Source organism: Bombina bombina, chromosome 2 (assembly GCF_027579735.1).
Source record: "Bombina bombina isolate aBomBom1 chromosome 2, aBomBom1.pri, whole genome shotgun sequence".
In the NCBI taxonomy this organism is placed as follows: Eukaryota; Metazoa; Chordata; class Amphibia; order Anura; family Bombinatoridae; genus Bombina; species Bombina bombina.
In genome coordinates, this window is record NC_069500.1 from 414,755,359 (window position 1) to 414,770,589 (window position 15,231).

The window sequence follows — 15,231 nt, forward strand, 5'->3', positions numbered from 1 at the left end:
CCCAGAAGTAATGATGACCCGTGGACTGATCACACATAACAGAAGAAATATTTATCCAACCTACACATTTTCTCTGGTATTGCAACTGTGTTACAATCATTCAGAGCCGCTAACACCTCCCCTAGTAATACACGGAGGTTTTCCAGCTTAAATTTAAAATTTGAAATATCTGAATCCAGTCTGTTTGGATCAGAACCGTCACCCACAGAATGAAGTTCTCCGTCCTCATGTTCTGCCACCTGTGACGCAGTGTCTGACATGGCCCTAATATTATCAGCGCACTCTGTTCTCACCCCAGAGTGATCACGCTTACCTCTTAGTTCTGGTAATTTAGCCAAAACCTCAGTCATAACAGTAGCCATATCCTGTAATGTGATTTGTAATGGCCGCCCAGATGTACTCGGCGCTACAATATCACGCACCTCCCTCTGAGCGGGAGATGTAGGTACTGACACGTGAGGCGAGTTAGTCGGCATAACTCTCCCCTCGTTGTTTGGTGAAATTTGTTCAATTTGTACAGATTGACTTTTATTTAAAGTAGCATCAATACAGTTAGTACATAAATTTCTATTGGGCTCCACTTTGGCATTGCAACAAATGACACAGGTATCATCCTCTGAATCAGACATGTTTAACACACTAGCAAATAAACTTGCAACTTGGAAATACAATTAAATTAGAATAATATTAAAATGTACTGTGCCTTTAAGAAGCACAGAAGATCTATGACAGTTGAAAATTAATAAATTGAAACAGTTATAGCCTCAATCCTTGTAAACAACACAACTTTAGCAAAGGTTTAATCCCATTAGCAAAGATAACAAATTCTGAAAGCAGGAAACAAATTACAGAATAAACGTTTTTTATCTCAGTCAAACTATAATTCTCACAGCTCTGCTGAGAGAAATTACCTCCCTCAAAATAAGTTTTGAAGACCCCTGAGCTCTGTAGAGATGAACCGGATCATGCAGGGAATACAATGAGTTGCTGACTGAAATATTTGATGCATAGAAAAAGCGCCAAAAAACGGCCCCTCCCCCTCACACACAGCAGTGAGGGAGAACAGAAACTGTCAGAAAAACAGATTAAGCAACTGCCAAGTGGAAAAATAGTGCCCAAACATTTATTCACACAGTACCTCAGTAAATGAAAACGATTTTACATTCCAGCAAAAACGTTAAACATAATCTCTAGTTATTAAACAGCTTTATGTATTTCTTACAGTGTAATTCTAGTGAAGTACCATTCCCCAGAATACTGAAGTGTAAAGTATACATACATGACATTATATCGGTATGGCAGGATTTTCTCATCAATTCCATTGTCAGAAAATAAAAACTGCTACATACCTCTATGCAGATTCATCTGCCCGCTGTCCCCTGATCTGAAGTTTACCTCACTCCTCAGATGGCCGAGAACAGCAATATGATCTTAACTACTCCGGCTAAAATCATAGCAAAACTCTGGTAGATTCTTCTTCAAACTCTGCCAGAGAGGTAATAACACACTCCGGTGCTATTTTAAAATAACAAACTTTTGATTGAAGATATAAAACTAAGTATAATCACCATAGTCCTCTCACACATCCTATCTAGTCGTTGGGTGCAAGAGAATGACTGGGAGTGACGTAGAGGGGAGGAGCTATATGCAGCTCTGCTGGGTGAATCCTCTTGCACTTCCTGTTGGGGAGGAGTAATATCCCAGAAGTAATGATGACCCGTGGACTGATCACACTTAACAGAAGAAATACTACCCTTGTATGCTTTTAGTGTATTATCTATACATATATGATCCTAGTGCCCTTTCCCAAATGTTTTCTTTAGATATATGTGTGAGTGTGTGTATGAGTATGTATGTATGTACAGTATGTGTGAGTATAAATGTGTATGTGAGTATCTTTATCAGTGTCTGTGTAAATATGTGTGTGTGTGTGAGAGTGTATAAATGTGTATGTATGTGTGTTTATATGTGTTTCAGTGTGTGCATATGTGTGAGTGTATGTATACATGTATGTGTGTGTATAAATATTTGTATTTGTGTGTCATCTAAAAAAGTACCCGGGGGGGGGGGTTGTTATTAATGTGGAGAAAAGTGTTTCTCTTTGGAAATTTGAAATGTTGGGATGGATATAGATATATATATATATATTTTAATATAAGTAAAAAAAAAAGAATGCAGGACTTTTGGTGTCTGGTGGATGTACAAAGACAAAGTAATGAAACGCTTATTTTCTTCCCGCCCCCCCCCCCCAAAGCTCATTTAAACCTTTTTTGTGTTAGTGACTTGATTCCGATTTGGTTTAGGGTTATGTAAAAAAAAAAAAAAAAGCCTGTACTCTTTTCTTTTTCGCTGAATATAAATGAAGAGTTATGACTTAAAAAGGGCTAGTTGAAGGAGACAGCATGTTCATTGGTATGTGTAAGTTAGTTATGCAACATGTGTCCACCACAGGGTTTATATAAAGTAATGGGTGCAAGTAGTCAACCATGTTTAAACTGAAGTTTACCCATATTCATGGAGGGGCTGAGTCAGGGGCCCCAAAATTTCTAGTGGCAGCCCTGACAGAATATAAGTATGTTTGTTGAACGGCAGGAGGGACACTAAGAATAAAAGGTGTGTGTTGTGGCTACATCCATTTAAAATGAAAATAAAAAATTAGATACCTTGACAAACTGTCTAAAGCCTTGATAAAGTTATCTGTTCCACTTTCATCTCTCTCAATGTTTTCCAGGAGGGAAGCAACAGCAAAAACAATGTCAATGGCCAGGAACTTGTTCTTAAACCCAAACTGCGCACTGAATGTCTGGATTCGGATATCCGTCAGCCTGCAGAAATATATACATAAACATTAGATCTTCAGTTGAATTTCGGGTTTGTCTAAATTGTTTTTTTTTGGGGGGGGGGAAGAATCTAAATGCAGTCTCACGAGAAAATGTTGAATCTATGAAGAAAGTTCCTTCAAGTGATAATATTGCAATAGTTGGGGGTAAAAAGGCTACATTTGTTTAATACTTACCCAAATTTATTTGCAGACTCCTCTATCATTTCCCGAAGATTTTCTTTCAAAGATATATCCATGGAGTTAAACTTTTGTTTCACCTGCTTAAGAGGCAGCCTAAAAGCAGTTTAATAAAACTAAAAGTTTATTCCAAAACTTTATTTCTTGAAATAGGTTTCGATATATATTTTCTCTCATGTGTCAGTCCTAACCTATACTGCTTCATAGTCTAAGAACTGCTAAAGTAAGTATACCTCGCTCATTTATAACTTTACATTTGTACGTAAAGTACTGCATAGTAAACGTTTTGCATACAGAGTAAATCATGCACTGATCAAACAATCACCATGTAGAATGTAGTAACATAGGCTTCAGAAATCTAAAGAATGCACTTTAACCTCTCATAAATTGGAAGAAAAAATTGCTAGGCATAATAAAACATTTTACAGGTTACTAAATTAGAGTTTTAAATCCCTTTAACAATAATCACTCAAACATTTCCCATAGAGCATGAGCCTGGGCATTTTTTACAGCCCCAGATACGGTGCACAATGAACAAATTGATATACAGTGTAAGAAATCCTGGGTACCACAAAGCCACAACTTCCATTCCACTTTTTTTTTTAATTATATAAAAATATCGAAAAAACAACCAAAAAAAAACACAACCCAAAAACACACACACAAAACTTCTTAGCTCCTTTCTCTAAATGGACGTAAATCTACGTCATGCGGTACTTAGCCGTCGTACTGCATAAAGTAGATCTATGTACATAATGCTGGAAGCACAGTCTTGGTTGTCAAGTGACAACCAAGACTTGCCGTTTGTCTGATTCTAGCATCTGCTTTCATATGGTAATGGAGCACCATCAGTGCTCCCTTACCATATGAAGCCAGATTGTCAGATAGCAACCCTGTCTGTAAACAATCATCCATTGGTGCCGGTGGGAGGTGTAGAAGGAAAGGCGGGTGGAGGGACCCTGAACAACGGCAAATAAGTTTGAAAGAGGGGAGGGATGGGTCGCTACACTACAGAAATAAATAAAATCAAAGGAGGGGGGGGGGGGACTACAAAGCTATCACGGGGATGGTCTAATACACTGCAGAAAAAAATTACTATTAAGTGGGTACTGTCAGACAAATGCCCATATCTAAGATGGCTGCCACCAGGAGAGGAGGGATCTCTACAATGCAGAGAAAAATTGAATACAAAATAAATAAATAAAATTATATATATATATATATATATATATATATATATATATATATATATATATATATATATATATATATATATATATATATATATATATATATATATATATAAATAAACATATAAACCTAAACTGCATACTGCTAGTACCTACGATGGTGGTGAGGTGTATGTGTGGGGGGGATCAGGGCGGTTGGAGGTGTCAGGTGTGAGGGCAATTCCTACATTACAATACATTTACACTAACCAGCTAACTAATTAACCCCTTCACTGCCAGGGATTTCAGAAGTATGTTGCGCAGCTGCAAGTAGTTTTCTAATTACAAAAAAACAAATAAAGCCATGCATGTATGCCATTTCTTAACCCCTTGAGTGCCAACGACGGCTCAGAGTCGTCGCAAATTGTCCCAGTCAGGTGCTGACGGCTCAGAGCGTCACTAGCACTCATCCACCTTGAAGGCAATCTGCGGGCTCCCACTGACTGCCACCCTGGCCGGTATAGTGACAGGCGTCACGTTTGGCGGGATGACATCACCACGCAACTTTATTGATAACCAACAATTGTCAGTTATAGGGAGATGTATCTCAGGCATCTAAGCAGCTACAGACCCCCTAGACCCACAGTTGAAAAGGTGATCGCCTAACCTTTCCAGTGGTACAAGGTGTGTGGTAGTTGGGGGGGGGGGGAATAAAAAGTTTAAACATTTTTTGGGGGGGTCTTCAAAGGCTCATAAATAAAGATCAAAATCGCCAAGAGACACCCAAAATACATTTTCTGAAAATATAAGAGGATACTATACTTGTAACAATGGATGTGGAATCCCTGTACAGCAATATTCCACATAAAGATGGTATTGATGCCTGCTTAAACTTTCTTTCCTCAGACAGCTCTAACCAGACATATAAAAAAAAATCTTTCCAAAGCCCCCAATACTGGCATTCAGGCAACCACCTAACCTAAAGCAGAAACTGGTACATAGGAAGCTAACCCTTGAGAAAAAGAACAATCAGAATGGAACCAAGTGCTGCTATAAAGCTCTCTGCAAACTGTGTCAACACGTTTGTGAAAGCAGCACAGCAAATCACAATAATAAATCCTATAACATTAAAGGGGCATATTCATGTTTATCTGCAAATGTGGTATACATGCTACATTGCACTGCATGTGAAGTGGGATGCTATATTGGAGAAACAAGCCAAAAGCTGCGCCTTCGGATGAACTTACACAGACACAATCAAAAACCACTGTGAAACAAAATACTGCACCCCTGTTGGTCACCATTTTACCCAACCTAACCACTCCATCCAAAACCTCAAAATTAAAATTCTCAGAGGCAAATTCTCAGAGGCACCATGGAAAGAAAAACCTTTGAAATGAAAATAATGCACTTCAACTTGTTTAATTCTGGACTAAATGTGGATTCTTAACACATTATCACATTTTTTTGTAATGTACTTTCATTTAGTCAATTACATTGTATATTCCACATTCTTTATACACAGGTAAGCCTATGTCCACACTTTTGTCTTTTTTTAACTTTTGTATTCCCCCTGTATATACAATTTCACATCTTTATAGATATTGATTCAATGTTGATATATAACTTTATGTCAGTATATGCTCTATGTAAAGCTATATATTTCCCCTGTCTGTTCTCCTACACTGGACACTATCTGCCTGTTACCTAAGCCCCCCTCATGATTTTTTATGACACCTCCTCCTCTCCCTGCACTTTCGGTCTTCTTAGCTATTCTGTTTTTTAAGATATAATCTGTAAAGTCCATTGAATTGGTCAGTATTGCTTTAGACTTGATAAAGGAAGGAACTCTCACGAAAGCTTGTCAACTTATAAATGTATAGTTAGTCCAATAAAAAAGTATCATTGCTCAATGCAATACTCTTGTTATTTTGATATCTAAATCTCTGGACTAACACGGCTACTCCAATCAACGTATATATATGATCACTGTTTTTTTCCTCTGATGAAGAAGTAACGTTTGTACTTCGAAACGCGTAAGGATATCTTGAACAAAGTGGGCTGACAGGCTTTGTTATAATCGGCACTTTTATATTTATTTTACTTTGTTTACACTGCTTTTTATTGCATATTTTTAAAAACGGAACTTTGAACTCTGATCCCTTTTTAACTCTAAACGAAGGGCTACCCGTGGCTAAGTGTTTGTTGTTTGCCTACAATACTAGTCAACCTATTAAGACCAAACAAACTTTAAGGACTTGTGATTTTTTGCATAACCAACGAACAATTGAATTAACTTCCTATACTGACAAGCACACAATTGAAAAAGCAAGTGGAGCTTGGTGTTTTTTACTTATGCTATTTACTTACCTCATATTGGATTGGGGGTTATAAATGTAAGCACATTTTAGTTGTCTATAATAAATTGTCTATTATCATACAGTATTACACTATGTTCTTGTCTTTTCCTACTCACTCATGAGTATATGAGGACACAGGATATCTCACCACCAGAGAAAAAGAAAAAACATGAGAGTCCAGGATTCCCATTACCTAAACAAAGGTTTTTTTCGGAGAATCGTCTAGACACCATTACAGAGAGAACCAAGCAATCATCTTTACTTATACAGAGAGTCCAAGATCTCCATTTCAAGGCCAAGCTACTAAAGGAAAACATCAGGCTACCGATCCTATAAGGAGCCAAGATAACATCTCTACTCTACTGCTATTCACTTACTTCATAGGATTGAGGTTCCTTCTGGTAAGCACAATACACTTACCCTATTCAAGAAGTTAACTACTAAAAAAATAAAAAAAATTGAACTTTGCAGCCACTGAGACTGAATAGACTATAACTGCAGTGCTGTTTATATACACATATATTACTGTGCGCCTTCTTTTCAGTTTTGATTTTCTCTCTCTCTATATATATATATATATATATATATATATATATATATATATATATATATATATATATATATATATATATATATATATATATATATATATATATATAGCAAGGGAGGAGGGACAGCAAGGGAGGAGGGATATATATATTCTAGCTAAATTGAACAATGTAGTAATTTGTGCAAATGCAGTGATCACAGCTATAAAATGTCACATTCCCTTTTCCAATATGGCTCCTGATATTATATTTGTAATCCCATGATCACCTAGATCAGGTTACAAATTACCAATGGTAGAGGGATGCTTTTTATGAAAAACTAATATTTTTATTATCAGTCTTTTGTCCTGTGTGTTAGGTGAGTAAGCATCCTCTTCGCACTGCTCTCCCCATAGTCTAAAATACTTTCATTTTGCTACAAAAGCTTATTTTTTGCAGTAAAAATTATATCTTATTTCTAGCAGCACAATTTCTTTGAAAATATCTTTATTTTTGTAAAGAGAATTATAGCTAAGCGTCTGATGAGTGCTGAGGAAGCAGCTGAGATTCTTATAAACTCAGACTCCGATTCCTTTCTGATGACATCTGCTGCAGAAGATTATGACAGTGACTTTTTCCCTGGGCTGTCATCATATAGTGATAGTTCAAATAAGACAGATGAACTAACTGAGCCACGGCGACAGTTCAGAGCTGTCAGTTCCCGTGGCAGAGGGATGGCAACAACATCTGCAGTGGCCCCACAGCATACTGTGGGAGTCATGAGCATGAGACATGTTGCATTCCCAGGTGCAAGCAGGCCTGTTCCAAGCTACAACTGGACCTTCCCCTAATATGGTTCAGCCAGTGTCGCCTCCATTTACTGGCAATTCTGGCCTCTTGGTGGGCACTGCAAATTTTTAACCCATCAACTACTTTCAGTTGTTTGTGGATGATAAGTTCTTAGAATTTATTGTTCAGCAGACAAATCTGTATGCTGAGCAATTTTTTCAAAATACTAGCGCAGAATTGGGCCGCCATGCCAGAGCACATCGTGGACTGCGAACAATTTGCAAGAGATGAGGAAATTCTGGGGCCTCACTCTGTTAATGGGGATTGTGCAAAAGCAAAGCATAGCCTCATTGGTCAAAGCAGTCTACTCAGATGACCCCTATCTTCCCTTCTACAATGAGCAGGGACAGATATATGTTACAGCTCAAGTTTTTTAATAATAATAATAATTAATAATACTCTGGCACGGGACAACCCAGAACATGACCAATCGTTTAAAAAAAGGCCTGTTCTTGACCATTTATTGGCAAGATTTCAAGAGTGCTATGCTCAAGGCCAGAACATATCGGTCGATGAATCCTTGATCTTATATAAAGGGACATATTGTTGGATTCTGTTTTAGCTCCCCCTGATTGTCCCTCCTCCCTTGCTGCCAGCCCAGGGCCCTGGTTGAGGCTTATGCCTGACCAGCCCAGTGATCGTGTTGCCCCTAGCAAAAGGTACGTATTAATGGAGATATGAAAGGTGTGCGACTAGCCAGTGGTAGGCGTTTTTCTGTGAGTGAATGAATATACGAAAGGTGTGTGTATGGTCAGTAGTAGGGATGAAAGTCTTGATGTATGTAGGGGTGGGTGCTTCTGTGAGTGAATCAGACATGAAAGGTCTGCTCACATGGGTATCCATGTGCTAATTCAACCAGTGTGAGTGTGGTGAATGCAAAAGTGATATTTTTAAACAAAATCAAATCATTTAGAATTAGGTCAATTAAGTAGGTAGATAAAACTGTTAAAATTGCAGATATAACCCCTATACATTTAAAGTGTTTCAAGGTAGCCATGTCTGCTGTAGCCACCTGGGAATTCGAGATAACAGTATACAAGGTACACCGTTTTTGAAAGTACACCCCATGGCGCATCAAAAAAAAGAGGGGCTGCATGTATTGCTAGCACAAATTTGGAGTGCGTAAGATGCCAAAAAAAAAAAAAAAAAAAAAAAAAAAAAATTAAACAAAGCGACATGTTCATTTATAAGTGTGATATTCGCTTATTTGTTGCACACTTCAGATATGTGATACAAATAAGACCTCATGCAGCTTGGGGTGTAGTTACTAAAAATAACATAATTTATGTAAGAACTTACCTGATAAATTCATTTCTTTCATATTAGCAAGAGTCCATGAGCTAGTGACGTATGGGATATACATTCCTACCAGGAGGGGCAAAGTTTCCCAAACCTCAAAATGCCTATAAATACACCTCTCACCACACCCACAAATCAGTTTAACGAATAGCCAAGAAGTGGGGTGATAAGAAAAAAGTGCGAAAGCATAAAAAAACAAAATTTATGCTTACCTGATAAATTAATTTCTCCTGTAGTGTGGTCAGTCCACGGGTCATCATTACTTCTGGGATATTATCTCCTCCCCTACAGGAAGTGCAAGAGGATTCACCCAGCAGAGCTGCTATATAGCTCCTCCCCTCTACGTCACCTCCAGTCATTCGACCAAAGGACCAACGAGAAAGGAGAAGCCCAAGGGTGTAGTGGTGACTGGAGTATAATCCAAAAAAATTTTTTAGCCTGCCATAAAAAACAGGGCGGGCCGTGGACTGACCACACTACAGGAGAAATGAATTTATCAGGTAAGCATAAATTTTGTTTTCTCCTGTTAAGTGTGGTCAGTCCACGGGTCATCATTACTTCTGGGATACCAATACCAAAGCAAAAGTACACGGATGACGGGAGGGACAAGCAGGATCTTTATACGGAGGGAACCACTGCCTGAAGAACCTTTCTCCCAAAAACAGCCTCCGAAAAAGCAAAAGTGTCAAATTTGTAAAATTTGGAAAAAGTATGAAGAGAAGACCAAGTTGCAGCCTTGCAAATCTGTTCAACAGAAGCCTCATTCTTAAAGGCCCAAGTGGAAGCCACAGCTCTAGTAGAATGAGCTGTAATTCTTTCAGGAGGCTGCTGTCCAGCAGTCTCATAGGCTAATCGTATTATGCTACGAAGCCAAAAAGAGAGAGAGGTAGCCGAAGCTTTTTGACCTCTCCTCTGACCAGAATAAACGACAAACAGGGAAGACGTTTGACGAAAATCCTTAGTTGCCTGTAGATAAAATTTCAGGGCACGGACTACATCTAGATTGTGTAGCAGACGTTCCTTCTTCGAGGAAGGATTAGGACACAAAGATGGAACAACAATCTCTTGATTGATATTCCTGTTAGTGACCACCTTAGGTAGGAACCCAGGTTTAGTACGCAGAACTACCTTGTCTGAATGAAAAATCAGATAAGGAGAATCACAATGTAAGGCAGATAACTCAGAAACTCTTCGAGCCGAGGAAATAGCCATTAAAAACAGAACTTTCCAAGATAACAACTTGATATCAATGGAATGAAGGGGTTCAAACGGAACACCCTGTAAAACATTAAGAACTAAGTTCAAACTCCATGGCGGAGCAACAGTTTTAAACACAGGCTTGATCCTAGCTAAAGCCTGACAAAAAGCTTGAACGTCCGGAACTTCTGACAGACGTTTGTGTAAAAGAATGGACAGAGCTGAAATCTGTCCCTTTAAAGAACTAGCGGATAACCCCTTTTCTAAACCTTCTTATAGAAAAGACAATATCCTTGGAATCCTAACCTTACTCCATGAGTAACTCTTGGATTCGCACCAATATAAGTATTTACGCCATATTTTATGGTAAATCCTTCTGGTAACAGGCTTCCTAGCCTGTATTAAGGTATCAATAACTGGCTCAGAAAAACCACGTTTTGATAAAATCAAGCGTTCAATTTCCAAGCAGTCAGCTTCAGAGAAGTTAGATTTTGATGTTTGAATGGACCCTGGATCAGAAGGTCCTGTTTCAGAGGTAGAGACCAAGGCGGACAGGATGACATGTCCACTAGATCTGCATACCAAGTCCTGCGTGGCCATGCAGGTGCTATTAGAATCACTGATGCTCTCTCCGGTTTGATTCTGGCAATCAATCGAGGAAGCATCGGGAAGGGTGGAAACACATAAGCCATCCCGAAGGTCCAAGGTGCTGTCAAAGCATCTATCAGAACCGCTCCCGGATCCCTGGATCTGGACCCGTAGCGAGGAAGCTTGGCGTTCTGACGAGACGCCATGAGATCTCTCTCTGGTTTGCCCCAACGTCGAAGTATCTGGGCAAAGACCTCCGGATGAAGTTCCCACTCCCCCGGATGAAAAATCTGACGACTTAAGAAATCCGCCTCCCAGTTCTCCACTCCCGGGATGTGGATTGCAGACAGGTGGCAAGAGTGAGACTCTGCCCAGCGAATTATCTTTGATACTTCCATCATTGCTAGGGAGCTTCTTGTCCCTCCCTGATGGTTGATGTAAGCTACAGTCGTGATGTTGTCCGACTGAAACCTGATGAACCCCCGAGTTGTTAACTGGGGACAAGCCAGAAGGGCATTGAGAACTGCTCTCAATTCCAGAATGTTTATTGGAAGGAGACTCTCCTCCTGATTAGATAGTCCCTGAGCCTTCAGAGAATTCCAGACAGCGCCCCAACCTAGTAGGCTGGCGTCTGTTGTTACAATTGTCCAGTCCGGCCTGCTGAATGGCATCCCCCTGGACAGGTGTGGCCGATAAAGCCACCATAGAAGAGAATTTCTGGTCTCTTGATTCAGATTCAGAGTTGGGGACAAATCTGAGTAATCCCCATTCCACTGACTTAGCATGCACAATTGCAGCGGTCTGAGATGTAGGCGTGCAAAAGGTACTATGTCCATTGCCGCTACCATTAAGCCGATCACCTCCATGCATTGAGCTACTGACGGGTGTTGAATGGAATGAAGCACACGGCATGCATTTTGAAGCTTTGTTAACCTGTCTTCTGTCAGGTAAATCTTCATTTCTACAGAATCTATCAGAGTCCCCAAGAAGGGAACTCATGTGAGTGGAAAGAGAGAACTCTTCTTTTCGTTCACCTTCCATCCATGCGACCTTAGAAATGCCAGTACTAACTCTGTATGAGACTTGGCAGTTTGAAAGCTTGAAGCTTGTATCAGAATGTCGTCTAGGTACGGAGCTACCGAAATTCCTCGCGGTCTTAGTACCGCCAGAAGAGTACCCAGAACCTTTGTGAAGATTCTTGGAGCCGTAGCCAATCCGAAAGGAAGAGCTACAAACTGGTAATGCCTGTCTAGAAAGGCAAACCTTAGATACTGGTAATGATTTCTGTGAATCGGTATGTGAAGGTAAGCATCCTTTAAATCCACTGTGGTCATGTACTGACCCTCTTGGATCATGGGCAAAATTGTTCGAATAGTTTCCATCTTGAACGATGGAACTCTTAGGAATTTGTTTAGGATCTTTAAATCCAAGATTGGCCTGAAAGTTCCCTCTTTTTTGGGAACTACAAACAGATTTGAGTAAAACCCTTGTCCTTGTTCCGACCGCGGAACTGGATGGATAACTCCCATTAATAAAAGATCTTGTACGCAGCGTAGGAATGCTTCTTTCTTTATTTGGTTTGTTGACAACCTTGACAGATGAAATCTCCCTCTTGGGGGAGAGGATTTGAAGTCCAGAAGGTATCCCTGAGATATGATCTCTAACGCCCAGGGATCCTGAACATCTCTTGCCCAAGCCTGGGCGAAGAGAGAAAGTCTGCCCCCTACTAGATCCGGTCCCGGATCGGGGGCCCTCGATTCATGCTGTCTTAGGGGCAGCAGCAGGTTTCCTGGCCTGCTTACCCTTGTTCCAGGACTGGTTAGGTTTCCAGCCTTGTCTGTAGCGAGCAACAGCTCCTTCCTGTTTTGGTGCAGAGGAAGTTGATGCTGTTCCTGCTTTGAAGTTACGAAAGGAACGAAAATTAGACTGTCTAGCCCTAGGTTTGGCTTTGTCCTGAGGCAGGGCATGGCCTTTACCTCCTGTAATGTCAGCGATAATCTCTTTCAACCCGGGCCCGAATAAGGTCTGCCCTTTGAAAGGTATATTAAGCAATTTAGATTTAGAAGTAACATCAGCTGACCAGGATTTTAGCCACAGTGCTCTGCGTGCCTGAATGGCAAATCCGGAATTCTTAGCCGTAAGTTTAGTTAAATGTACTACGGCATCTGAAATAAATGAGTTAGCTAACTTAAGGGCTTTAAGTTTGAGTGTAATCTCATCTAGTGTAGATGATTCAAGTGTCTCTTCCAGAGACTCAAACCAAAATGCTGCTGCAGCCGTGACAGGCGCAATACATGCAAGAGGTTGCAATATAAAACCTTGTTGAACAAACATTTTCTTAAGGTAACCCTCTAATTTTTTATCCATTGGATCTGAAAAAGCACAGCTATCCTCCACCGGGATAGTGGTACGCTTAGCTAAAGTAGAAACTGCTCCCTCCACCTTAGGGACCGTTTGCCATAAGTCCCGTGTGGTGGCATCTATTGGAAACATTTTTCTAAATATCGGAGGGGGTGAGAACGGCACACCGGGTCTATCCCACTCCTTAGTAACAATTTCAGTAAGTCTCTTAGGTATAGGAAAAACATCAGTACTCGCCGGTACCGCAAAATATTTATCCAACCTACACATTTTCTCTGGTATTGCAACTGTGTTACAATCATTCAGAGCCGCTAACACCTCCCCTAGTAATACACGGAGGTTTTCCAGCTTAAATTTAAAATTTGAAATATCTGAATCCAGTCTGTTTGGATCAGAACCGTCACCCACAGAATGAAGTTCTCCGTCCTCATGTTCTGCCACCTGTGACGCACTGTCTGACATGGCCCTAATATTATCAGCGCACTCTGTTCTCACCCCAGAGTGATCACGCTTGCCTCTAAGTTCTGGTAATTTAGCCAAAACTTCAGTCATAACAGTAGCCATATCCTGTAATGTGATTTGAAATGGCTGCCCAGATGTACTCGGCGCTACAATATCACGCACCTCCCGAGCGGGAGATGCAGGTACTGACACGTGAGGCGAGTTAGTCGGCATAACTCTCCCCTCGTTGTTTGGTGAAATATGTTCAGTTTGTACAGATTGACCTTTATTTAAAGTAACATCAATACAATTAGTACATAAATTTCTATTGGGCTCCACTTTGGCATTAGCACATATAGCACATGTATCTTCCTCTGAATCAGACATGTTTAACACACTAGCAATAAACTAGCAACTTGGAAATGCTTTTCAAGTAATTTACAATAATATGAAAACGAACTGTGCCTATAAGAAGCACAGAAAAAATTATGACAGTTGAAAATAAATAAGTTATAGCATCAAATCTTTGTAAGAAATATACAATTTTAGCAAAGGATTGTTCCCATTAGCAAAGGATAACTAACCCTGGCAGCAGAAAAAATACACAAACGTTTTTTATCACAGTCAACTACAATCTTCACAGCTCTGCTGTGAATGATTACCTCCCTCAAAAAAAGCTTTGGAGATCCCTGAGTTCTGTAGAGATGAACCGGATCATGCAGGAAGAAAATGAACCTCTGACTGAGTTTTTTGATGCGTAGTAAAAGAACCAAAAATGGCCCCTCCCCCTCACACATAACAGTGAGAGAGATCAGTAAACTGCTTTAATTTAAACAAAACTATTGCCAAGTGGAAAAATAGTGCCCAAAACATTTTTTCACCCAGTACCTCAGAGAAATAAACGATTTTACATGCCAGCAAAAAAACGTTTAACCTCAATAAATTAATTGTTATTTAAAACCTATTGCAAGTCCCTGCAAATTAGGTTAAGTCTATGCATACAGTATAAATCCAGTGAAGTACCATTCCCCAGAATACTGAAGTGTAAAATATACATACATGACAGCCTGATACCAGCTACATCTACTGCATTTAAGGCTGAGTTTACATTATAACGGTATGGCAGGATTTTCTCATCAATTCCATGTCAGAAAATAATAAACTGCTACATACCTCTTTGCAGATTAATCTGCCCGCTGTCCCCTGATCTGAAGTTTACCTCTCCTCAGATGGCCGAGAAACAGCAATATGATCTTAACTACTCCGGCTAAAATCATAGAAAAAACTCAGGTAGATTCTTCTTCAAATTCTACCAGAGAATGAATAACACACTCCGGTGCTATTATAAAATAACAAACTTTTGATTGAAGGTAATAAACTAATTAAAATCACCACAGTCCTCTCACACATCCTATCTATTC

General features: G+C 39.8%; 1 protein-coding gene across 1 annotated transcript in view; it reads right to left on the reverse strand.

Moving 5' to 3' along the window:
* CDC45 (cell division cycle 45) overlaps positions 1-15,231 on the reverse strand; it is a 170,498-nt gene that overhangs the window by 84,319 nt on the left and 70,948 nt on the right. The window contains exons 12-13 of the mRNA XM_053701933.1: positions 3,017-3,115; positions 2,664-2,825 (exon numbers count right to left, since the gene is read on the reverse strand). Of these exons, the coding sequence (XP_053557908.1) occupies positions 2,664-2,825; positions 3,017-3,115 (261 nt within the window). The remainder of the gene's footprint in view (positions 1-2,663; positions 2,826-3,016; positions 3,116-15,231) is intronic.